Genomic DNA, 27,475 nt, shown 5'->3' on the forward strand with positions numbered 1-27,475 from the left:
TTGTCTTATGCCTTCTGTCATTTTTTGTGACTCATGTAGTACATTTCATGCAGATTTTAATACTGAACCTGACATAGTATTAGTACATGTGTATGTGTGTGTGTATAAACATATACAAAGGCATATTTTCACACATACACATTAGATGAAGAAAAGGCTTTTTGGAACTTGAATATTGTTACAGCATGTTTCAAAAAGGGAAAACTGAAGATACAGAAGAGAGTGGGGTACATGACAATGGCAAGGTCCTTGTTTAGACTAGAGTAGACAGGATCCAGTGCATGGGTCCACAGGCTGATCCCAAGTAGGACTCTTATCAAACACTCTTATAGGAGGAAAACCAGAAGATACAGTCACCAGTATGGAAGGGTTGGTCAGTGTGGTGTTAAGACTGTAAAGAAGGTCTTTTCTGAAAGTGCCAATTTTCTTGGTGAAGTGGATATATGATCAGCTAAATATGAGAAGGGAGAAGAAAGTATTTGAACCATCCCCTAAACATGAGTAATAAGAATATGAATATGGCAAGTTGGTATTGAGCTTTCAGGGCCATTTTCTGAATTAGTTCCCTATGTGTATTAACTTCAATTTGAAAGTTAATACCAATCTTTTATAAGTCAATTTTAGTATTAAAATATTCCAGAAAGATAGTGCCAATTTTTGACACTAACAACCTTTTGTAATAAAGTTTAATAGTTTACACATTAAATGTTTAAAGGAAAGTTCATGCTTAGGATACTATATAAAACAAAATATTTGTTTAATGAAGTAATCAATAGAGTGTTTTAAACTGACTTAGGAAGAAAATATTTAAGAACAGTCACCCAAGACCAATATGTTTTCTGAAAGTTGATAATCACCCTACTATTTGCCTCATTTTCTTTATTATTATAAGAAAGCTTTTTAAAAATTACCATTTTAATGGAAATTTTGAAACCATTTTCTTGAATTTCCCATTAACTTGTTCTGTGCTACCATCAGGTTTAGTTCTGATACTAACACTTAGAATTTATATTTGGCTTTTTGTTTATTATTTTCAAACTAGAACTACTTTAATACCTGAAACTACTACCCCTTCATTTTAATCCCTGGTTAATCTGACATCTTGTACCTATGTGTTGTAGGTGCCATTTCATTTTCTGTTAAAAGCAGAAAAAATTATTCTCAGGAATATTCAGATCAATGTCAAGATAAACATAATCAAGATCAACTACCCTCCTGTCACAAAACAGTATCCCAACTATCCAATGAGTTTCATGAGGAAGACTCAGGTAAATGGATTCTAAAGAATTTCATGTTCAATTTTCACAAATTCACATTCATTTTTAAGTCACTATATATGTTTACATTTAGAATACATGTACAAATGTGTGTTGTATGTATCTGTAAGAATTTTATTGTATTATTTCATGAATAACTTTATGTAGTTTCCTTTCTGGGTTCTGTTATTGCTATTAATAGATTATAATACTTCCTCTTGAAGGCTGCCTACTCTTATGAAAGTGAAAACATATATACAGTTGTTACTAAAAAATTACACAATTTCTGATAAAATGTTAATGAGTGTATTAACAATGCTTTTAACATGCTTTTCTTACTTCACCATAGGAGGTATTAGCAAGCTTCTTTATATGCAAAGGAAAGGAAATGCTATTGTTTTCCCTTCCTATATTATAAAGCTTTATTTGAATGTGGTTAAGCATCATATGTTTTTAGTGGAAATTCAAAAGAAAATGAGATGCTGGAGAGTTGGAATAGGCAACGCAGATTTCCTGAAGAATGGGTGAATGAGTTCTCTTATCGGTGAGTAGCAGGGACATAGAGGGCATTAGAGAAAAGTGGGTCACCAGGAGCAAAGCTGTGGAGACAGAAAGGTATATCAAAGAAGAAACCTTCACTGAGAGAATTTGTATTTAGTCAGGATTCTTCAGGGCAACAGATACTAATATAAGATAATTAATATAATATAAGGTAATTAATATAATAAAATATAATGTATATAATATATTATATAAAATATAATATATAATATAATTTAATATAATAATATGATATATAATATATATAACATAATGAAAGATAAGGACAGAGAGAGAGAGACATTCTGAGTTTAAGGAATTGACTGACATGATTGTGGGGACTGGCAAGTCCAAAATCTTTAGGGCAAACAAGCAGGGTAGAGTATTAGGTAAGGGCTGCTACTGCAGTCTTCAGTCCAAATTCCCAGGGTGTCTAGGCAAACTGCAGGCTCAGGTTTGGTTTCCAAGTTTCAGTCTTGACCAAGAATTGCTTCTTCTTCAGGTAATCTCAGTCTTTGCTTTGAGGCCCTCCAACTGATTAGAGGATACACACCCACATCATGCTGGATTTGTAATCTGCTTTACTCAAAGTCTACTGATTTAAGTGTTCACATTTAAAACAAAAAATACCTTCATACCAACATGTGGACTGTTGTTTAGCTAAACAACTGGACACTACAGTCCAGCCAAGCTGTCATATAAAATTAACCATCACAGAATACATGGATTAAGAGTGGGCCTTAGGCACTGTTCAAAATGGTTTGGAAAGGGAAGAGAAGTTGGATCCAGTTAGGCTGCTGCCAACAGCAAACTGGGTTTAAAGTGAAGAGAACAGTGTCTTTTGTGGTGGTGATGGAGATGGACAAATACCACTAAAGATGGAAAACATGTCAGAGACTAGCATTAGATAACTCTTTTAAGAGAAGAGACAGAGGACTGATTCCAAATAATAACAAGGTTGGTTTATATCTTGGTGAAAAGAAAAATATTAAGATAGTGATTTTAAAGTGTTGTGGCTTTGTTAAATTAACATTTGTTAAGTAGAGCCCCAGGGTGTCAGATGGTGAGTCAAGGAAAGACCACAAGGGAAGGTGAAATAAAAAAGTTTATTACTCACAGGTCCTGGTGAATGCACGTGCCTTCCCTCAAGAGGCCGCACCAGGAGTTTAAGGCAGAGTAAGCAGAGGGCCTGGAACACATGCCTTTATTAGCATCCTCAGGTGAAGTGCTCTGGGGTTCCTGGGCCAAGGCTGGATTGGTCAATTCAAACCAACAAGAGTGGACTTTTGGTATGCTTCATGGAGGCTTTTTCTAAGGGGCGTATAAGCAGAAGATCCTAGAAGGTAGGTTAGTTGGGGAACAGTTGGAGGAGTCAAATTAGGAACTTAACATTTACTTGTGACTCTGCTGGGTTTTTACTTAGGGCAGGCACCCTGGGAGGAGCTAGTGCTGGTTCAAGGACCCTGCAAGCACCTTGGCCATAATGGATATGTAAGCAGGAATATTATGGCATTGTTTAGCTAAACTCAACAAGAAGCAAAAATGTCTGGGAGATTATAATGCTTAGTATGTGTTTGTACTTCCTGATTTTGATGGAACAGCAAAAAGACATTTGCATGGCAAAACCCAGTCATCATCTGAATATTTGGAGCTGAGACAAGATGAAAAAAATAATAAAATGGGTTCTAAAGATTTAGGGTTTTTTCAGTTGAAATCATGCCGGTGAGGCCAAATAGTAGATGACTGTTGTAAATGGATTATGCTAGTTAAACCCTCATGTAAATCTAAGGCAAAAGACCCATGAAGAAAAACCAGGTTTCTAAAAGTACTTTAGGAGAATTTGAAAGGAAATCAGAATTATTATAGTGTCATGTTAATAGGGTAAACCAGTGTGATATCTAATAAAAAAATCTGATCTACTTGAAGGCAGGTTACAAGATAAGTTAAGAACTAGGAAAAAATGCATCAATAACATTATAGGCATTCTCATTTCTTCAACAGGCCTTCTCATATCCCTACTCAGGATTAACATTTTCATCCCCTATGATACCATGAGTCTTTCTCTTACTGATCGCTCAGCAGTACATTTCTTTTCAATTAGGGAAGTTTCAGATATGCAAAATGAGTAAGTTCTGGAGCTCTAATATACAAAAATGTCATTATAGTTAACAGGACTGTATTTTATACTTGAAATTTGCTTAGAAGGTAGATCTTAAGTGTGTCTTTACCACCACCACCCTCCCACCAAAAATGGTAACTTTGTGAGATAATGGATGATGGCTATATTAATCAGCTTGATTATAGTGATTATTTCACAATGCATACATATATCAAACCAAGTTGTATACCTTAATTATATACAATTTTTAATAGTTCCACTTCAATAAAACTGGGACAAAAAAGAAATGAAAAAACTAGAGAATTTTTTTAACCTCCCAAATAGGTATGAAAAATAATGGTAAAACTCAGTTTTATTGATGGTCAGATTGAAAGAGACAATCTTATGCATTATAATGGGATTTTGAATTAATAGATGTCAAGAGTATTTACAATATGTTTGAAACTTTTAAGAATTGTTTATCCCCTTTGATCCAATCATTTCAGTCTATGGTACTTGTTGGAATAAAATAATCAAATATAAGCACAAGTAGTTTTATGTAAGAATGTCCCTTATGTGATCTATTCCACTGAATAATTGAAACTCATTTTTTATAATTTTTAGATTTTATTTAAAATGTTTTTGAATGTGTACTACCTGCATATAATGTTTTTTTAATTGAAGAGTAGTTGACATATATCACTGTGTAAGTTTAAGACATAGAGCATAATGGTTTGATTTATATATATTGTGAAATGATTACCATAATAGGTTCAGCTCACATCCATCTTCTCATATAGATACAATAAAAAGGAAAGAAGAAAAGGAAAAAGGAAAAAAATATTTCCCCTTGTGGTTGGAATGCTTAGGATTTCCTCCATTAATGACTTTCCTATGACAGCAGTGTCAATCATCATCATCATGTTATCTGTTACACCCTAGTACTTATTTATCTTAGAGCTGGAAGTTTGCATCTTTAGACCACCTTATTCCATTTCCCCCTCCCACTACTCTCCATCTCAGGTAACTGCAAGTCTGATCGCTTTTAGTATGAATTTGGGGTTGTTTTTTTTTTTTGGTTCCACATATGAGTGAGGTCATACAGTATTTGGCTTTCTCTGTCCAACTCATTTCACTTAGCATAATGCCTTCAAGGTCTATCCATGTTGTCACAAATGGTAGGACTTCCTCATTTCTTATGGCTGAATAACATACCACCGTGTGTGTATATATATATATATCCACGCATCCCTTGATGGACACTTACATTGTTTCCATGTCTTACCTATTGTCAATAACGCTGCTATGAACATGGGGGTGTAGTTATCTTTTTGAGTTAGTGTTTTCATTTCATTTCCTTTGGATATATTTCCAGAAGTAGAATTGCTCAATCATATGGTAGTTATAGTTTTAATTTTTTCTGGCTCCTTCATGCTGTTTTCCATAGTGGCTGTACCAGTTTACATTCCCACCAACAGTACCCAAGTTCCCTTTTCTCCACAGCCTCACCAGCATTTGTTACCATTTGTTATCTCATCTTTCTGATGATAGTCATTCTAACAGACATGAGGTAATATCACATTGTGGCTTTAATTTGCATTTCTCTCATTATTAGTGATGAAACTTAAAATTTAGTAACTCATATTCTCTGAATGATAGAAATGTATAAATATACACACTCATTTACTAATATATTAATTACATATAATTTTTGTATTCAAAATAGTGTATTTATATACATCTATTTGTAGCTAGTATATATGTGTTTATTGATATATTAAGCCTGGTATTTTATACAAAAAAAATTAAGTAGTTTACCATTGATCAGAGGTAATAAATAATTTCTAAGCTTCTTTAAGCTTTTCAGGAATTTCTCAAATTTCTATAATGAATGTTACTGATTTTGTAATTATGAAAAACATTTTAATATGTTTAAGGCCTATAGTTAATGCTTAGTAATTATTATTTTTGTTCTTCTAATTTATAAATCATCACTAATCCTACTCTACCTAGTAAATCCATATTCACTGTACATTTTTAGCACTGTAGGAATTAAATCAGTTATATCACAATACTGCCTTATGTGATAGTCACAGCAGTTACAAATGGTAAATGTTACTATCCCTGTGACAATTAATTTTAGTGTCAATTTGGCTAGGTTATAGTGCCCAGATATTAGGTCAAACATTATTTTGAATGTTTCTGTGCAGATGCTTTTGGATGAGAATTACATTTAAATCTGAGTACTTTGAGTAAGGAAGATTGCCCTCCATAATGTGGGTGGTTCTCATTCAGTGAGCTGAAGGTCTTAGGAGACCAAAGACTGACCTCCTCAGGGCAAACAGGAATTCTGCCAGTAGACTACGTGCAGACTCAAACCGCAGCTCTTACCTGGGTCTCCAGCCTACTGGCCTACCAAAAAGATTTTGGATTTAGCAAGCCAAATACGTGAGCCGATTTCTTAAAATAAATCTCTTTCTGCCTCTGTCTCTGTCTTTCTCTTTACACACACTCGCGTGCACGCGCACACACACACACACACACACACACACACACACACACACACAGTTGTTTTTCTCTGGAGAACCCTGATGAAAACACTCACTCTTCCACAGATGGGAAACTGTTTCACTACTCTTAGTGCTAACCCAGTCATGGAGCATTCAGTTCTCTTAGTCACAGAGACTCTTTCTCTCCTGAATTGTTTCCCCTGCAAGTTCCATGTGGATTTAAGCATTGGGAAAATTTCATAAAATACACATGGGCTGCCTAGAAGATCAAATACTTTTCATTTTAAGAACCTTGGTTAATTTTGAGATGTCATATTTAAACATCATGAAAGTATTAAAGCACTGTCACAGAATTGAAGGGACAGCCAATGCAAATGTAAGTGGCGGTTTCTGCAGAAGTCTAGCATCAATATAAATTTGGTAACTTATACTGTACACGTTAATAGTTTTAAGGAAATTAACTAGTGTCTGTAAAATAACTAAGCACAGAAGGCAGTTCAAAATGTGGAAGTGACTTTGTCCTGGAGAACTTCTCACGAGTGTTTGGAATAAGAACTCACCTGGACCTCCCTTCTCTCTCTCTTTCTCTCTCACTAGCTGACTGTTCTCAGTGTCTGAATTGTTCTCAGATTCACTAATTTGACAAGTGTTTCTTAGTAACTAAAGTATTAGAATAGGGTAAAATACATTAGATGCATTAAATTATAAATACATTAAATTAAATTACAGAATGCAGACACTGCGATATGGTACAAAACAGTGCAGTGCAGTGCAATGAAATACAATAATTTTCTAATTATTGTGATTGTGGGGGAGGAAAAATAATTCTCCCTCTACCGTTCTATGTTCTTGATTGAGACTCCCCTGTAACAATAAAAAAAATCAGATTAGCAGGAGAAAATCAAACAAGTTTAGTAATGTGTATATAAAAGGTATGTATAGGAGAAACCTAGGAAAACAGTAACTTTCTGAAATGGCCCTAGTCACTGCCTTAAATGCCATCTTCAGCTAAAGACAAAATAAGGATGTGGGGATGGGGAGAAAGTTATGGGAGGTGACCAGAAAAAGCACAGTTAAAAAAAAGGTAAGGTTGTTATACAGATTTAAGGCATTACCTTCTCCATTGGTAAGCTTCTCTAGGGATTTAGAGTTATTCTTCTCTAACTGGTACAGAGACACCCTCACAAATGTTGATTGCCCTTATACCTGTAAATATCTCTTTAAAAAGGGGAACTTCTACTGTGGTTTCAGAGCTTCTCCTATGTCTGCAGCTTCTTAAAATTAATCAGCTCAAAATAATCCTTATGCCAAAGAGGCATGTTTTGGGGTAGCAAATTCTGCTTCCCTTTACCATGCAATGCAACAATACAATACAGTGTCATTCGATGCCTTATAATGCAATGCAATGTAATGCCATGCAAAACAAAAGTCTCTATTTCAGAAGAGAGGGACTGAAAATTCCACTACTCGGGGCCCCTAATCTCAGATAAGAAATCGAGGCCCAAAGAGGCTAGTGATTTACCCAAGTAAGTAAATCAAAGAACAGTTTTTGGAATCTTTAAAACACAATAATACTGATGTGAATATGCATACAATTAACTGAAACTGGAGGACCTCTCAAACCGTAAACTAGTTCAACACTAGAGAATAAAGAATATCAAAGTGAGAAACTGAACAGATGAGAACAAACGGAAAAAACATGGGTTTGATCCCAGTACAAACCCTGCTACACAGGGCTATTGTCGTGGACTGGGATTCCAGTTTCAGGCTTTTGGGAGTATGACTTTGGGCATCATCAGTGGCAGACATGCCTGCTTTTTAAAAAATACTAGGAATCCAGTTCTAAACATTATTTTCTCACTACTCAGTCTATGCCTCAGTCCAGATTTCTTTAGGCTAAATTGCTAGGATCCCTTTTCACACTCCTAAGAAACCAGAAATCTCGTGAACTATACCTGATTTTGTCCTTAGATTGGATTCTTGTGGTATTGGAAATGTACCATTGTGGACTGTTATGCTCTAATATTTTAATATTTCTACATGCAATATGTGGATGCTTTGTCAGTTCGTGGAAAAATAGATTGCTTATTTATGTTGAAATATTGGTCCTTAATTTAAAAGTGAAACTTTCTTATTTTAGTGAGGAACTTAATGAGTTATTAGGGTAGGCATGGGGCAGGGAGCTCTCACAGGGCATTCTCATGACCCTGCAGGATGGGGCTTCTCTTATCACTCGCATACTCTGTTAAAATCAGCTTTTACCCTCCCCTCAGCTCTTTTGACAAATGAATCAATCAAAAAGATTTTGAAAATGATGTCCGTTCATTTCTCAGTTTCTTATGTTAAATATGTATTTTGCAGCCTGTATTAAGAAGTGCTATATCATTTTTCAGGTGATGATATTAGCAATTTAAGAATCTGGTATGATCTTGAGATCCACAGCTCTCCCAGACCACCAGCAAACATCATTGAGGTGAAATGTATTGCTCTGGTAAGAACCCACTAAATATTCATTTGTCTGTCTTTTTTGCACAATTAGAGCTTTTGTTGTATACTTAAATTGCTCTCCCTAAAAATATCCAAGTATTAAATTAGCTTAGTGGGATAAATTATTCAAATTATAGCAATTTTATTTCAAATTCAGTAATATGGGCCTTAAATGCTTATGAAAAACATCTTCTACTTATATAATGTCTTGAAGTGGATGCTTCAATTAGCATTCTACCTGCATGTTTCAAGACTTACTAGAGCAAGGTGAGAGACCTATAGTTGAAAACTGTAAAACATTGATGAAAGAAATGGAAGATGAAACAAATGAATGGAAATGTATTCCATGCCCATGGACAAGAAGAATTAATATTGTTAAAATGGCCATACTACCCCAAGCAATCTACAGATTCAGTGCAATCCCTATCAAAATTCCAATGGCATCATTCACAGAACTACAGCAATTAATCCTCAAAATTTGTATGAAACCACAAAAGACCCTGAATAGCCAAAGTAACATTGAGAAAGAAGAACAAAGGTGGAGATATCACACACTCCCTGATTTCAAACTGTACTACAGTGCTACAATAATCATAATAGGGTGGTACTGGTACAAAAACAGACATAGATCAGTGTAACAGAATGGAGAGCCCAGAAATGAACCCACACTTATATGATCATTGAATCTGTGGCAAAGGAGGCAGGAATATACAGTGGGGAAAGGATAGCCTCTTCAATAAATAATGCTGGGAAAACTGAACAGCTATATGCAAAAGAATGAAATAGGATCACTGTCTTATAGCATATACAAAAAATACTTGAAGTGGATAAAAGACCTAAATATAAGACCTGAAACCATAAAACTCTTAGAAGACATAGGCAGTAAACTCTTGAACATCAGCATCAGTAATTTTTTTCTGACTACATCTCCCCAGGCAAAGGAAACAAAGCAAAAATAAGCAAGTGGGACTACATCAAACTAAAAAGCTTCTGCACAGCCGAGGAAACCAAACGAAATCTGACCTACTCTATGGGAGAACATGTTTACAAATAGAATGTCCAATAAGGGGCTAATATCCAAAATATATAAAGAATTTATACCTCTCTATATCAAAAAATTATAATATGATTTTTAAAATGGGCAGAGGACCTGAATAGACATTTTTCCAAAGCAAAGTGGACATACAGATGGCCAACAGACACATGAGAAGATGCTCAACATCACTAATCATTAGAGAGATGCAAATAAAAACCATACTGAGATATCACCTTACACAGTAAAAATGGCCAATGTCAAAAAGCAAGAAATAACAAGTGCTGGCAAGGATGTGGAGAAAAGGGAAACTTTGTACACTCTTGGTGAGGATGTAAATTGGTGCAGCCACTATGCATATTAGCATGGTGGTTTCTCAAAAAACTAAAACAGAAATACCATATGACCTAGCAAATCCATTTCTGGGAACTTATCCAAAGAAAACAAAAATCACTAATTCAAAAAGCTATATGCACCCACTATGTTTATTGCAGCATTATTTACAATAGCCAAGATTTGTGAACAACCTAATTGTTCATTGATAAATGAATGGAAAAAAGAAGGTGTGATACATATATATGATGGACTATTACTCAGCCATTAATAAGAATGAAATCTTGTCATTTGCAACAACATAGATGGACATAGAGGGTATTATACTAAGTGAAATAAGTCAGAGAAAGACAAATACCATATGGTTTCACTGATATGTGGAATCCAAAAACAGACAAAACAGAAAAAGACTCATAAACATTCAGAACAGTTACTCATTGCCATAGGGGAGGGAGATGGGGGGATGGGTGAAATATATGATGAGGATAAGGAAGTACAAACTTCAAATTATAAAATAAATTAGTCATGGTGAAGGAAATACAACATAGGGAATAGGGAATATAGCCAATAATATAAATTCTTTGCATGTTGATTGATGGTAACTACACTTACTGTGCTGAGCGTTTAGTAATGTATAGAGTTGTTAAAGCACTATGTTGTACATCTGAAACCAATGTAATATTGTTTTCAACTATATTTCACTAAAACATTTTGAAAAAGCAAATATCATTAGGGTATTTAAAAAAGTTACTAGAACAAACTTAACCTTAGCCTACATGCTTGCCCTCACACTTACGAAAAAGGTAGGCGTATGCTCTCTAGATTGTAGATCTACTGACAGTTTCAGTACTGACTGTTCCTGGTTTCCAGCATGCCTTTCATTTTGAACCATATTTAGTGCAAGTGGCATACATCAGGAGTATTAAATAATAGTAACTGTGGGTAAAATTGTAATATTTCCAGAATCTCTTGCCTGGCTTTACTGCATCTGCATATCAATAAATGTTTCCAAGGGGTGGAGAGCAGTGGTCAATCCACATATCAATAGGTGATTACAGGGGGAGCCAGGGCATATCCGGACAGGAGAGGTTGGGTGGAGCTCTCCTCTGCTGCAGCCTGGTCAAGGGAGAGATGGGATGACTGCTTGTAAGAAATACAAGGGTTTCTTAACTTTATTTCTCTCTTTGACTGATTTGGATTTTAGAGATATTTTGCGCTGGGCTTTTCCCCCGGAGTTACAGTAACTAAGAATAGGATTATTTTATGTGAATTATTAGTGTTACTAAATTCATGTCCAGGATTATTTAATAAAGTTAAGTGTTGAGAGTCTTGATTTAAATGAAACGTGAAGACAGTATTAATTGCTATTAATCACGTTTTAATTCAATTTAATTACCTTATTGTTAATACTTGTTAGGGAGGAAGAATTTGCTCTACCCTTCAAGGTTCTTCTATCTGGTCTAAGAATGAAATTGACCTGAGACAGATTAACAGGAGAAAATCAAACTAAAGTTCAATAACATGTGTGTCTGCAATACATATGGGAGAGACCCAGGAAAACAGCATCTGCAGGAAATGGCCAAAGCCACCACCGTAAATTCCATCTTCAGCTGGAGACAAAAGATGTTGGGGGTGGGGAGTCAGTTATGAGAGGTGAGCAGAAAAAGCACAGTAATCAAAGGTGTGGTCGTTACCTAGATTTAAGTTGCTGCCTCCTCCCATGATAAGTCTCTAGAGATTTAGACATCCTTCTCTTCCTGATAGAGAGGGAGATAGCCTTACAAATGGAGATTTTCCTTATCCTTGTAAATGACTCTTAGGAAAGGGTACCTTCCACTCAGTCTTTAGAGCTTCTGTGGGTCTGCAGTTTCCTAAAAATAATTAGCTTAAAATAGTCAATATGCCAAAGAAGCCTGTGTTGTGGTGGCACAGTCTGCTGCCCTACACTTCTGTAGGTACAGCGACAGGCAGGTGGCAGTAGCAGATGAATGAGAACATGTTTCTAGTTTACAGCTGTCTACCTGGTTCCTCTGAGTTCTGAACTGCGGGCACTGACTTTTCAATTTGGGAAGATTACTCAGACAAAGTTTAGTTATGACTTCCTCGGAGTTACAGTGTACCTTTCGAAATACCCTTTGGTATAGTATGTTTATTGACTTGATAATGGTTTCAAATGGAATAAGGTTAAAATTGAAGATTTCCTCAATAATTTGCCTTACTTAAATTAATGTATTGTGTGTTTTGGACCTCAGAAATAATCCCTTTATAAAGAGCTCATGGTTATCTTCTGGGAGAGGATGTAGTGAAGAATACTTGCTGCTAGTGCACATTGAATTGTCATTAACTCAATTAGGTTTTTGTGGGCAAAAAACATAATCTTCATTTACTCTAATCCAGCAAAAGCAGGAAACGATGAAGTTTTCAGCACAGTTACTCAGTGAATTAAATTTTTCCTGTTCAGAGAAAGTGTGAACAGCAACCAAATGATAGAGCTAACCCACCCCCTGATCTGAGGCAGCTCTCCTTTCCCAGTCACTTTCCTGAAAGAGGGCAGCCTGACTTAACTCACGATTTTTACATTCCTCTGGAGTCAGATTTGCTTAATGATTGCTGAATTTAGTTCAAACTTATCATTAGCTAGAATACCAGACATATTAACCATTAGATTTATATACAAACACTAAAGGCTCCACTACATTGTACCTTTTATTCTTTAATGAATACTTACTGTCCCTGGCATGCCTGGCACTATTCCACATACTTAGGAACACTGGTTTACTAGACAAACAAGGCCCCTATTTCAGGAACTAACATTCTTGCAGAGTTTGGCATAAAACAAAAATAAAATTGATATGTGCTACTTCACTGGAAGTTTTCCTGTTGTCTTAGCTATTCAAGTAAAGACACAAACCTGAGAGCCATAGATAAACCCTCTCTCCATGTTATAAAAGTCATTGCTATGCCATTTATTGGAACTTACTCAATATATCAAGGTATTTCTAGTTTAAGTAACAAACACCAGAATTTCAGTGGCTTAACACAATAAAAGTTTTTAAGAATTGTCTCAGTCTCGTGCATTAGTTCCTGGTTGGTGGCTGTCATCCTCCACACTGGATCCAGGGGAGGGGGCGGCAGGAGGGAAGATCAGGAGATACATTATGGGATATGAGATGAAAGGTTGATTGATTTTGTACTTTAAATATCTGACAATGAGGCTGCTCTAGCATTGGGAGGTTTCCTGAAATGATAAAAGAGGGTGGAGAAAGGGAGATCCTGCCTGGCTTGGAGAGCAGTTGTCAGGGAGAGAAACTGTTTTTGGGTTGCAATCCACCATGTTTAGTCCATCCAGCATGCCTGTTACCATGCTGGTAAATGACAGATTGAGTTAGACGCTAATAATGCTAGGAACAAACACAGCCCAGCATTCCACTGAGGGTGGCACGAAGACTGAAGCAGTGCACCCAGGTAGGGGGACTAACAAATGCAGGAGCCCGTGGCATGATGTGAGGCTGGTGGGAAGGGAACCAGGAGGGGGGAGCCTGGGCTCCTTCAGAGAAGAAGCTTGTGAGGCTGGGGCTTGGACAGAAATGGTAGGGGGGTGACTTGTGATGACGGGTGCTGGCGGACCGTGTCTTGTAGGACCTCAAAGGAAAAATGAGAGAATTTGTACCATGTGCCATTAGAGGGTGTAAAGAGAGGAATGAGCCGATCTAATTTATGTTTTAAAAACTCAAAATGTTTCTTCTATTTTAAGAAAATAATATATAAAGTAATTTTAGATGCTGAAGATACTTTGTATTTGTTTTAAGGTGAATATAGGTATTCAAATTTCCTCTGAAAAGGTTTATGACTTTGCAAAATTCAATGATCTGTGTAACACCAGGGAGGGGAAATCCCGGGGCAAAATACCTAGCTGAAACCAAAATCAGTCAAAGGGAGAAATACAGTTTAAAACCCGTTTACTGCTTACAAGCACTTGTCCCGTGTCTCTCTCTCTCCTTCTGCAGGAGAAGCAAGCAAATACTCCCCCAACCTCTCCAGTCCAGATAAGCCCTCACTGGCCCATGTAATCACCCATTGATATGGAGATAGTTACCTCTCTCCACCCCTTGGAAACACCTGTTGATATGGAGATGCATTAGAGTTGGGCAAGAGATTCTGGAAATATTGCAATTTTACTCACAATCTGTACATATTTTAAAATTGCATTCCAACCTTACCTGAGAATTTGAATTTTTTTCAATATTCTAAATTTCAGCCCCTCAGGAATGCCCTTATGCTTTAAAATCTTTACTTACACCTTTCACAGGATTAAATACATATGTTTATATTTTAATGTATGTTACATAATGTATATATTATAAATATGTAGCATTTTATTATATATACATTAACTACATATTTTAAAAATTTAGTCCTTTTACAAAGGATTCTGAGAAATAGAAGCAATTTCTTTAAACAGTAATTATGTTGGATAAAATATTCCTTAAATAAAATCAAGAGAATAATACTGTACACATTATAAAGGAATGCTATCGCTGAACCTAAAAGAGGTGACGTGAAGATGAAAGACAGCTTTTAAGTCACCATGTACAGTCACTAATATTTTTAGTTTCAAGAAAAACCCAATGAAAATTAATTTATATTTAATTCTAAAAAAACTTATAAAGTCAGTCATTGAAGTGGAGACATACGCCATTAGCAAGACACACAGCAGCCAAATATTTCAGACCTTTTATACATATATTAAAGAATTCACAGACATTCAACTGACTTTTACTACCATTGAGTAAGAGTCATTTATCATAAAATGAAATACAAGTGGCAGGAAAACTTTGGCAACAGGACCATTAAACTTTTCTCCAAATGAATTCTTTATACATTTTGTATGTTATTTGCCCAAAATAGTTATGCACTTCTGGATTATGTAGATAATACAAGGGAGGTGTTCCAAGAATAATTTCACAAACTTTGATCATCTCATAAAACAATGAATGACAAAAATTTCTTCTGTTTAACTTGTTAAATGCATCAAATACTGAAGGAAGTATCTATTTTTTCTAGGGTCTTAAGGAAATATAGGTAGAAAGTTAATGTTCAAATTAATGTCCACAATTTTTTGGTCGATGTATATTTAAAATAAATTATTCATATAATGTATTTTAAAGGTGTCATTTAGAGATTTTTATGTATTTAAACTTGGAAGAAAATATTCAAACCGTAGTGAAAACTAGAAATTATTTTTATAATATTATGGTTAAATTAGATATGTTTTACTATGCTCTAAATACAGCACAGTTAATTGGAAACTTAAAGCTTTTTACTATAAAGAAACATTCGTGTCCATTGAGTTATTGCTGGTTTTGAGACTTCGAGAATTAGGCTGCAACGATTCTCCAGAGATTGCAGGGCTTGGCATCCATAGGTCCAAGCAACTGACGATTGCCTGGAAGGCTGCTCGTAAAGGATTTTGAGGAGACTTGCAGACCTACTGGGAAAGAGTGGAATGATCAGCTGTGATACTTGTCATGGCTGTGTCAAGGAGGAGCTGTGACACAAGGGCCTCATAGCTGCCATCCCCATTTGTTCTCCTAAGATTCGGCCAACCGTAGAATGTCACAACAAGTTTGTCGCACGAGGGCCTGCCTCTGTTGCATGGCCTGTAGTTCACAGAGGAAGCGGATTTAAGCTGCTTTCCTTTTATTTTGTGTTCAAAGTTTATATGGGTAAGACATAAAACAATTCCATATCCCAATACTTTGTCCTTTTCAGACCAGAATGTTTCCATGTACAGATCTCAAAATGTGAGTGAGTCAAAAAAAGCATTTTTTTTTAAAGAAATTGAATACTATGAAAGAGAATAGTAAGTATCAGAGCCCGTGGTAACATTAGGGACTGTTTTGTGAAGCTTTTTTTTCAGTGGTGTGTCTATCGGCTGATGGTGATGGAAAAGGAATTACTCTGGGTTGTGTTTAAAACTTTTTGAAAATCTCTGGTTTAGATCCTAGGATTTTTTTATACTTCTGTGGAAAAACTATAGCATTGTCTTAAGCTGAGACTGACCTTCTCTGGAAAATATCTGAGTAATAGACCAGGACAAATGTCTAGTCCAAAATATTTCAATTTTCTATCTGAAGATCTGGGCAAAGTTTCTAGGCCAATATGTGGTTGTTGGTATTTGTTATCCTGGCATATTCCTTAGGTATGTTTGTGGATTTGTTTGACTCTTAGAAACATCCTAGGAGGCTAAGTTCTATAAGCATCTCATAAAATATGTCAAGTTGCCTAGGAAATACTAAATTCCATGACATAATGCCGTTGTTGGTTTTTTTGTGTTTTATATTTTTATTGTTCCTTCTTTATAATTAAGAGCATTGGATAGTTAACACTCACTTATTTTAGGAATTCATGATTCTAACATTTCCTGAAACAGTAGTAGATGGCCATTTTCCACTACATGTATAATTAAATCTGATTTTTTATAAATAATATCTATCCAATCTAATTGTAAACTTCTGTATTTACTCACTTCCCATCTTTTCTCACCAGATGTTGTTCACGACACTAAATGCTATTTCCATTCCACTAAAATGTAACATTTATCCACTCACATATTTATAGAGGTAATCAGGCAAATGTTCATTCCTTGGATAAAGCTATAATGACTGTCTTGAAGATACATTTTGTGAATAACTCTCTCCTCATCACCACCTGTCCCCACCAGCTTAGTATCAAGTTTTTTTTGTCACTCCTGTGATATGGTTTGATGAATTTGAAAATAGCTCCATGACCTAATATATATCTGTTACCAAGCTTTTAATTAAGACTGGAATGTCCAACATGCTCTATTTCATTAGGTTAAGGCATTATGGATAACTGGTCTTTGTTAAGATTGAGATACGTCCTGTGTATTAATCACCTTTAACACAATTGCTTCAATTAACTTTTCCTATAGTGGAGATCATGGCTGTCGTGGGATGTAGTATGTCATTAGCCAGAAAGGGTCAGAATGTGGGACAGGAAGTATCCTGGAACTTCAAGGATGCCTTCCGTGGCTGGGTGGAGGTGGCTGGCGGGGGCGGGATAGGAGAAACCAGCAGAAAGGAAGGAATCTAAGCAGAGGAGTAGTCATATAACATCATCATGACTTGACTTGTTCAGATTTTCCCCTGTCCTTGGTGCTAATGTACAGAGCTATTTCAAGCGTGTCCTCTGGATCAGCAGTAGCAGTCATAACTTTTTAGAAATATGTATTTTCAGGTCCTGTCCTAGACCTACTGGATTAGAATCTTTGGGCAGCCAGTACTCTATGTTTTAGCAGCCTCTATACGTGATTCTTGTTCTCATCACAGCTAGTGTAAACACTGACAGACGACCTCGTAGTAATAATGGTACGGAAGAAAAATGTATTTTAGATGTAACTCTGCAGTTTCCTTAGCATTTAGCTAGGTGAATCTATTGGACTATTTTTCGTTTGTTGTAAAAAAAAATATTTGCCAAAACTAATCAAGGAAAACATATGAGATGAAAAGTGAGTAGATACATTCAATAGTGGATCAAGGAGAAAAATAAAAGAAATGTCTTTCTGTTGGATAACAGTTTTCTTTGTATATGCTTCCATAAAACAATGACTCATGCTGACACTAGGAGCTGATTATATATTTGTTTTGTAATTCTAGGAAAGCGTTTGCATTGCAGTTCCTCTCTCTAATCCAAAAAAGAAAATTATTCACCTAGATGTGCAGTTACCGAGTGTCGCCTTTAGTGGACTCAAGGAACTTAAACTGCATCCACTAGAATGCACCAACTATGTTGTATGGTATACTCCAGTGACTGTGGGCTGCAGAGATGAAAGGTGTGGTTTGAGTGGAGTGTTCCATTTTATTGTTGATCCTTTGAATGTAAGCTTTTAAAATTATTATTCCTTTGCATACTATCATCATTCAGATTATACTCGCTCATAGGGTTGGCTCTGTTTAATACCATTTACTGATAAAATGTACTAATTTAGAGTTGCCATTGTTTTCAGCTGTGTAAAATAGTATTTATGGGAATATCAGATTAAATAATTCCTAAATTACTCCTTATGTGTCCCATTTCATTTCACTTTTCACAACCAAATTTTTTTGGGTGCTGAACTTGAACCAAATAAAAATGATTCCACAAGGACTAGAGATTAAACTTTCAGTTTTCTTGATGAAAATAAATTTGTATTTTATATTCTCAATTACTTAAAAATCCTTGGAGGACATAAAGTAAATGAAATTAAGCATATTACACTATCCTGAATAGCTAGAACTCTTACATACAAAAAACATATACCCATACACACACATATATTAGCACAATGACAAGTATTCTTGTGGCGTGGTAATTATAAGAAACTTTCTTTACATTATATGTTCAATACATGCACACACAATCACAAAACCTCTATGTTCCTAATTAACTCACTTCATTTATAGTAAAATAATCACCTTTATTTTTAAAATAGTTTCAAAATATCCCATTTTATTTATTATGGTTTTAAAGACTAAAGTTAGTATTGTATGTACAATACATTCCATTATTCCATGAAAATGCCTTTTGCTAGTTTATGTGCTCTTTCAGAGTTAGAGTAACACTTATTTTAATGAACGATGAGTAAATGAATGTATTTGTGAAATTTTAAAGGAGAATAATTTTTATAATGTGGAACTTGAAAGTAGGAATATAACATATTATAACAGACACTATTTTGATAGATTCCCATTAGAAATGGAGGCTAGTCTCCTCTTCCCAAGGTGACTGTAGAAGCTGTGTGAACACAGATTGAATCTTAAATTTTCTTGATCAGCATACATTAAAAGTCATAATTTTGGCTAATATTTCTGGCTGCTTGCACTGTTATCACTGAGCATGTATTTTACGTACATACAGACATAATATTCTCACATGAACTGTAAGGATAGGAATGATTGCTCCCATCTTAGACATGTTGACATTGAAGCTCAACAAGTTAGGTGACTTGTTCAAGGCTGCACAAATGAAAGGTAACAGAGCTGGGATACCAGCTCATTATACTGTAGACTGTCACAGGCTCTATCTCTGTTTCCCCGCAAAGGTGAGCACATGCTGATTAGAAGGGAAGTTCTCCAGAGCTGCTTATCACTTTATAGCCTTGACATGAAAATATACATGTGTGCAATTCAACAAACTAAATTTGATTAAATCACAGTTCAAAAGCAGGACTTCTCTTGTTATACCTCCTGCAAGACATTTGAATGACACATAAATGTTTTTCATTGATTCAACAGGCATTTATTAAACAGATGTCAATAATGACAGTTTTTCTTGAATAATATAGTGATTTTCTGAGCAGAAATAAAAAATTTAAAAATGTATCTACAAGAGCAGAATGTGTCACAGAGAAGTTGTCAAATACTGTATTTGAAACCACCTATTTGGGTTATTTTTTCTGCCAAATTTATTATGCAAACTAAAACCACTGACAAGATGTTGTATATTTCTCTCCACCAGCATTATTTTTCAGCCTGATGTGGCCCTAGAGTTCTGGTATTTGCTGAGATTAACTGTTGAATTACCAAGACCAACCACAATGCCAGAAATACAGTGTGACCTTGGAAAGTAAGTTCTGTATAATAGATACAATTAGTTTTTGGATAAGAAAAATTTATCTAAGATTATTAGGACCCATTTAATCTTTTTTTGATAAGACATAAATATATATTTAGTAACTGAGTTTTCCTTTCCAGGGAAGGTTTGATATTTAAACTACCCTGTGGAAAACTTATGTGAAAGAAAAACAAGTCAGGACTTTGTAAGGAGAGGATTTTATTCAAAAAGATAGTTACAAGGGACTATTGAAATAGTTGGAGTGACCTGTTGCAATAAGGAGAAGGTTCTGATCTCAGCAATCTGCAGGGGTCTCTAAATCACACAGAAGAAGTTTTCTCTTTTATAGGCTAAAGGAGGGGCAAGCAGAGATAAGCAGAATCTTTGGAGAGGAAGCTGGACAAGGAAGGGAAAATGACCAACGTGGAAGTAGGGACTGATAGGAAACTGATCTTACTGTGGTAAGCTGATTCCCAGGAGAAGCCGAGAAGGAAGGCACCTTCCGCTTTTTTTGTGCTGTTCTGCGTTGGGGACATGCAGAGTTCGGGGCTGGTAGGAAAGATAGAAGAAGGCTGACTAAAGTTTGCTCAAGGCCAAGCAGAGGGTGAGCACGGGGCAATGAGAACACTTGCTCATTTGGTTAATACCACGTGTCCTTGAGGTATAACCACTTATCTTTTGGTGTTGAGTTCCTATTACATATCTGGCACCAAGTTTGGTGCGGGAACATCAGGGTAGCCAAGCCTGAATTCCTGCTTTTAAAGAGTGAATGCGCTTGTGGGCGAATCAGTGCCTTTTCGTTAATTTCTCTCAGCCCACACATTCAAGAGGGTTGAAATCTTCTAGTTCCACATCTTGACCTAAAACATCACTGCAAGTGACTTAGTAAGGAAGTGATCCCAGTAAGAAAAATCAATAAGAGAACCGGGGAAGCAAGATAAGAAAAGAGAAGCAGCTAAGCAAAGGTATGATTGCAGATACAATCCTGGACTATCCAATCCTGCAGAGAGTTCTGCAACTTGATAGATTACATACCAGTGTTTGTCTTGTCTTGATGCAAAGATGCTGGGCTTTTGAACTCTCGTGGTAGTTGTTCTAAGCTTCCTCGGGATGAGGTGTAAACTGCCAGGCACTTCTGCTTTCTGTAGGGTTGAGGAGACTCCAGGACCCAAGGGTAATCATTATCTCAAGGTCCCCGGTGGAAGATGAACAGCAAGCATGTGAAGTTGGGGATAGGGGCCAGGAACTGGGAGGGGTATCAGCAGTGTCTGCTACAAGTTATTAACAACCCTATTTCTATTTTTCTACATTTTTCTTGTTTAAAAAATATATATATGAAAACTATATATGTATATAAAATTATTAGCAAATATAAGACAATTAAGTGAAAATATTTGGCTCAACCAGCTTGTGGTCATGGGTTTTTTTTTCATTTCAGTCAACAGTGCTAGCTAGCCTTTTCTCTTTAAGTTCTCATTATTTTTTAACATGTTTTCTAAGATGTTTCTTTTTATTTAAGTCATTCTATGTATAATTAATAGTTGCATAGTACTGAAAGATGTTTGATAGTAAACTATTTTTTTTAGCTAGCTTAATCCCTGGATCATTATCCACTTTGGAAGTTTGCATGGACTTTAATTGCACCCAGTGTCTTTAAAATTTTAATGATGTATATTGGTGTGGCTGTATTTTCATACATTTGTCTATAGTTGGGCTGTCTTTCATTATGAAAACACATAGCTTTCAGCTTCTGGAAATCTCGAATTATGCCATCTCTCTATTTTCTCTCTCCTTTCTTCCTATGACATCCGTGTTTTGGATTTAGAAGTTGGGAGCAGATATTTTAGTTTTCTTACTTCTTTGGCCTTTTCTCCCCCCAACATTTGTGTTATTACATTCAGACATACTTACTGAACTTTATTTTCCAACCTTTCTGTTGAACTTTCATGTCAGCTATCAACATCTGAGGCCATTTTTTTGTCGTTAATTTGGATGTTTCTTTTGGTTTTTTTGTTTGTTTCTTTGTTAAAATACAACATTCTGTTATTTCATGTTTATAATAATTTTCCTCATATCACTTAAGATCTGCATGGTCATTATAAGAGGCTCTGGGCTTTATCATTACGTGTATGTTCTGCTGTCTTTCTTTGATATTAGAAACTGTCTTTGATGCTTGCTTTGGTCAGATGTGAGGCTCTAAAATGATAGCCAGGCCTTATTGACCCATTCATGTTGTCCCATGGGCCATCTTCATTTATTTTCATTGCTGTAAGAAATACTCCTTTTTATTGTTGATGGACTTCTACTTTTTTTGTTCCAGGTTTGGTATATTATTTAAAATATTGTTTAAAATATTATATATGCTTTTGTTGCACATTTATGCTCATTTCTACTGAGGATAAACATAGGAATGTACTATCGTTTCAGTGTAGTGGATAATGACGAAGGGTTCGAAATTGTTTATACTTACATACACTCCCACCAGCCAAATATAAATTGTAGTTGCTTCACATCCTCAAGGAATGGGTATTGTAAGACTAATTTTAACCATTCTGGCTAGCATAAAGTGGTACCTCAACACACTTTTAATTTACAGTTCCCTTATGACTACTGAGGTTGAGGACTTTATCATATGTTTATAGACCATTTGGACAGAGTGTTTTTGGAAGTACCTGTTCATGTCCCTTGACTTTTTCTACTAGTTTGTCTGTATTTTCCTTAATAACTTACAGATTTTATATAGTTAGATACAAACCTTTATGGGTTATATATTTTGCAAATACCTTTTCTTCTATTGTGAATTTCCTTTTCAATCTCTTAATGGAGTGTTTTAATGAAATTAAATTCTTAACTTTAATGTAGTTTAGTTTACCAACCTTTTTGTATTGTGTAGTTATCCCATACTCTGAGGTCCTTAAGAACATCTATGTAATTTCTAGAAAAATGTGTAGTCCAACCTCTCATATTTAGATCTAAAATCTACCTAGAATTGATATCCATATGTGGTATAAGAGTTAAGAAGTCATTACACTAAGGCCATTACATTCAAGGCCAAGATGATAGCAGCTTGGACCAGAGTGTTGTCAGTGAGTGTGGTGAGAAGTGTTTGATTTATGGTTTATTTTTTAAAATAGAGCTTTACTGACTAGTATTAGAGGTATAAGGAAAACAGAGGACATGGACGACACTCTGGTTTTTGGCCTGTGCAATGGCAACTAAAGGTGGGCATTGACTGAGAGAAGACTGCAAGAACAGGTTTTGAGGGAAGGTATTAGGTGCTCACCTTTGGACCTGTAAATTCAACGTCCCTATTAAACATCAGTTTGGTCCTTCTCAATATAATGCACAGAACTTTGAATTCATGATTCTTTGTTATTATTTCTATACTATGTCAACTTTTTTTCACTAAATTTAACAGTTATAAAATACTGGGGTAAACATTGCTTCTATAACAGGAGTATATTCCAATGCCCAATGTGGAATAATGTTTAGTCTCGAAAATAGAAAATCAAGGATTATTTAATTTAGCAAAATGTCATTAGTTCATACATGATTATTCTTATTTTGAAACACACAAGTCATTGTATTAGTTTCCTAGGCCTGTCATAACAAGTACTACATACTGGGTGGCTTAAGACAGAATAAATTAATTGTCTCACAGTTCTGGAAGCTAGAAGTTTGAAATCAAGGTTTCATTAAGATCATGCTCTCTCTGCAATCAGTAAGGGAGAATCCTTCCTTCCCTCTTCTCTTCTGGTGCTTGCCAGCAAACCTTGGTGTTCCTTGACTTACAGGTGCAGCACACAGACCTCCATGGTCATGTGGCCATCTTCTCCTATTTGTTCACAGTGAATTCTTATAAGGATAGCAGTCATGCTGGATTAAGGCCCACCCTACTCCAGTATGACCACATCTTAACTGATTACATCTAAAATGACCCTATTTCCAAGTAAGGTCACATTCTGAGGTATTGGGAGTTAGAACTCCAGTATATTTTTTGGGGGGATGAGGTTCAACCCATAGTAGTCATTGAGGTTATTAAATTATCAATTATCATTGAATATGTTTATTAACAAGTTTACTAGCTTTGTTTTTCCTTCCAGGCATGTCACTCAGACAATTCCTTTAGTTAATCCTACACATGAAACCTTAGAATTGCAAGCCACAAGCACTAATCCTGGAAATTTCATCCTGGATGTTAACAGATCACCAGTAAGTATATTTTAGAAAGCCAAGTAACCCACCACGACAAGAGCATTTTCCAGTTCTGATTTGGGGACAGTACAGAGTATGGTCATTTTAATTATTAATAAGGTTTCAAATACCTAAAATTAATAAATACAATTTACATACATGGGTATGTATCTCCCCCATTTTATTTTATAAAAACTGTATTCATATAAATTTTTGAAATTATATATCCTAGAGTCATGCTCATTATCACTGAATTTGAAATAAGCTCATTGTGCTTTATTTATGACCATTTTAATAATCAGTTTTTGCAATCCTTTCATAATAATATGATTTTGACTCAACAGTCATTCTATGTGTCCAGGGTCCCAGAGTCCCTACCATCCCTCCCTGGTTTCCCAACAGTGCAGATAGCTCTGCCCTTCTCTCTTCCCTTCTCTGCCCCATTTTCTCTTTCCTTGGCTCCTGGCAGAGACTAGAGCTAGTCAGTGGGCCTCAGTCACTTTCTCCTCCCACAAGTAACAAAACAAGATCTGAAGGCTTAGCATCTGTACGTATGTTTCCAAAGCATATGATAACCAAATATTTACAGTGAGTACCAAAACCATGCTTTCAAGTAAACTTCAAAGTGATCATTGCAATAGATTATTTTCTACAGAGGACTTCACAGTAAATCATGAGGCCCTACTAAGTAGATACTATTTGTAGTATCTATTAGTATTTACCATTTAATGATTGTTTAAGAAATCTACCATGTGGTTTATTTATATCTTAACATGCATCTCTTGTCAATCACTGGTTGCCAACTAATTATACATGATATGAGATTAGAGCTTAACTGCCATACTATGTCAGATTAGATATCATTAGGTATTGTATTACTAAAATTGGTGCATATATAGTTTAATTTTAGAATAATTTAAAAATGTATACACATGCTTGTATTACTTAACACTGTATTTTCTGTAAAGTAAATGGAATGTGGTGTTCAGGTTATAGTTTATAAATAACTGAAATTCCTCATTAGAAATGGTGTTTTCATAACCTTTGTATCACTACTTTTACAGAAGAATGTATACTGTGGTCCAAGGGAAAAGAAACGCAGTATATTGCAGATGCCCCCTTATATTACATAATGAAGTATATGAACTCTGCTTTTAACATCTCAACCATGGTTATCTTTTATGCATTTATCAACTAGTATTGAACACTGAATGTGCAGTTAACTTTAATTTTAGGAAACAACTCAAAAATAAACTTGTAGATGAGAAAAATACTATTACATATCACAGAACAAATAGCACACATTAATTATAAATGGAAAGAATATATGTGTATACACATGTATATGTGTACATAACTTTATGCTTGGCTTTGTTGCATTGTATTCATGTTTACGTAAGTAAGGATTTTAAAATATAGATATTTACTCATAAATGCTTCAATAAGTAAGTATAGATTGATTATCAAAGCAAATAATGATATAAAAAACTTCCTTCCCTCCAACTATACATTGTTAAAATTTTAAAGTTAAAAGAAAAATACAATATACAAACTTATACCTTCGACCTTGGTTCTTATAGTAATGATTTGCAACATTTGTCTTCTCTCTTCTTTTTCTTACATTTGTTATTGTTCCGTTTTAATATAAGTTGTAAGCATTGTGATATTTCAACACTAAACCCTTCAGATTATATTTTTAAGAGAATATTAATCTCCCACATTATCTAGTATCCTGTCCAAATTGAAGTTTACTCAACTGTCCCAGTGTTATTTTTCCCTCTTGAACTAGGATCCAGTTTAAACTCACACATTGAAATTGTCTATCATGATGATACTTGTAATTAAATGGTTTTAAGATTCAGTTGGTCCTACATTTAATATATTAAATAGGTATATATACCATTACACTAAACCAGTAGGTTTGCTGCAGTGAAATTCCAACCAATGCTGTTTATCTTTCCTTGAAACCATGGGAGATACATTTTACAGTAAATTTCAGTGAATTTTAGGTGGAAATAAAGGAATTTTATTGAGTTACTGCTTTGTTGTATACATACCTCAGCCTTTACCACATGCCTCTGACATATATTTGTAGAAAAGGAATTTGAGGCCAGAAAGGCTAAAATACTTAAACCACATTGTTAGTCAGTGGAAGAACAAGAAATAAAATTCCAGTTAATGTAGTATTATATGGTTTGCCCAATGAAACAGATGATTTCCTTCATATATATATGTGTGTGTGTATATATATATATATATATATCTACATGTATATATAGAGAAAATATTTTTCATATACTAAATTGAAAGAGTGTATGAAGTGCAACATTTCTTTTTCATTTTTTTGCTAAGGACATTAAATTAGTTTACACTCCTTAAGCGTGCATAAGTTATAACCTTGAAACATTCAAGGTATTAGAGGGAGACCAGCCTGAGATAAAACATATTTGCAAAAGTTATCTGGCAAAATACATTAGTGAAAACATAATTGACTTTTAAGACATCTGCCGCTTGTTCTATTATTCTACAAGTGTTGATATTAAATATCATATTATTCACAGTGCATCATTTTGATTACATAAGATGCTCAAGCCCTCAATATATTGTTATAGAGTTGCTGGCTTCTTTCCCAGTCTCTAAAGAGGTAACTCAAGCCAATACTGTTCATACTCCCCATATGCCAGCCGGTCACACCTTGAGTGTATGTGATAGGACAAAAAGGAAACCCTCATCATACACTAAAGAAGCATATCGTGCACTTATGCTCAGAATCAGTTCATTTCTTTTTATATCACCAAGGCTACAAGTTAGATTCCCAGTGGTTTGATATGTATCTTGGGATGGACAATATAATATGGGTTCTTAAATAAAATGCATATTTCTATTATTGGAGGTTCTAACTCAGCTTTAAAAATTAATCCTGATTTCCTTTTATAGAGTAACTCCATGTGGTTATTGTCTAGGGAAGAACATGGCATTAGCACTGCTAAACACTGTTTACCATGGGCTGTTTTTACCAATATTCACCAAACAGGCACGGAGAATGGATAATGTGTACAAGGCAACACATTAATCCTAAGAATATCAACCTGGCACATACTTAGCACACAAAGATGCTTACTCAAAGGAAAGTATTGATTTTTGTTTCTCTTTTTCTCCTTTCTGAATTTACACAGCTGATCTTACCTCCTTCCTCCACCAAAGAGGTTTTTGTCCACTTTTTTCCTTCTGCTCTTGGAAGAACTGGTCATCAAGCTTCTATCATCTTCCACTGTACTCAGGTATGATAGTGTGTTGTTGGCCCAAATCATGTTAATTAAATTTCAAAGAAACATGTAAATAAACTTTCACAATAAAATTTACAACAAAAAAAACAAAATTTACAATAAATAAGTAAGCCTAATTCATC

The 27,475-nt window shown here is 35.2% G+C and overlaps 1 protein-coding gene across 1 annotated transcript in view; it reads left to right on the forward strand.

The window, feature by feature from the left end:
• The window catches only part of CFAP47 (cilia and flagella associated protein 47), a 510,608-nt gene that overhangs the window by 362,355 nt on the left and 120,778 nt on the right, over positions 1–27,475 (forward strand). The window contains exons 50-55 of the mRNA XM_057495502.1: positions 1,122–1,268; positions 8,798–8,895; positions 17,937–18,112; positions 19,777–19,884; positions 23,976–24,084; positions 27,243–27,347. Of these exons, the coding sequence (XP_057351485.1) occupies positions 1,122–1,268; positions 8,798–8,895; positions 17,937–18,112; positions 19,777–19,884; positions 23,976–24,084; positions 27,243–27,347 (743 nt within the window). The remainder of the gene's footprint in view (positions 1–1,121; positions 1,269–8,797; positions 8,896–17,936; positions 18,113–19,776; positions 19,885–23,975; positions 24,085–27,242; positions 27,348–27,475) is intronic.

Source organism: Manis pentadactyla, chromosome X, assembly GCF_030020395.1.
Source record: "Manis pentadactyla isolate mManPen7 chromosome X, mManPen7.hap1, whole genome shotgun sequence".
Taxonomy (NCBI): domain Eukaryota; kingdom Metazoa; phylum Chordata; class Mammalia; order Pholidota; family Manidae; genus Manis; species Manis pentadactyla.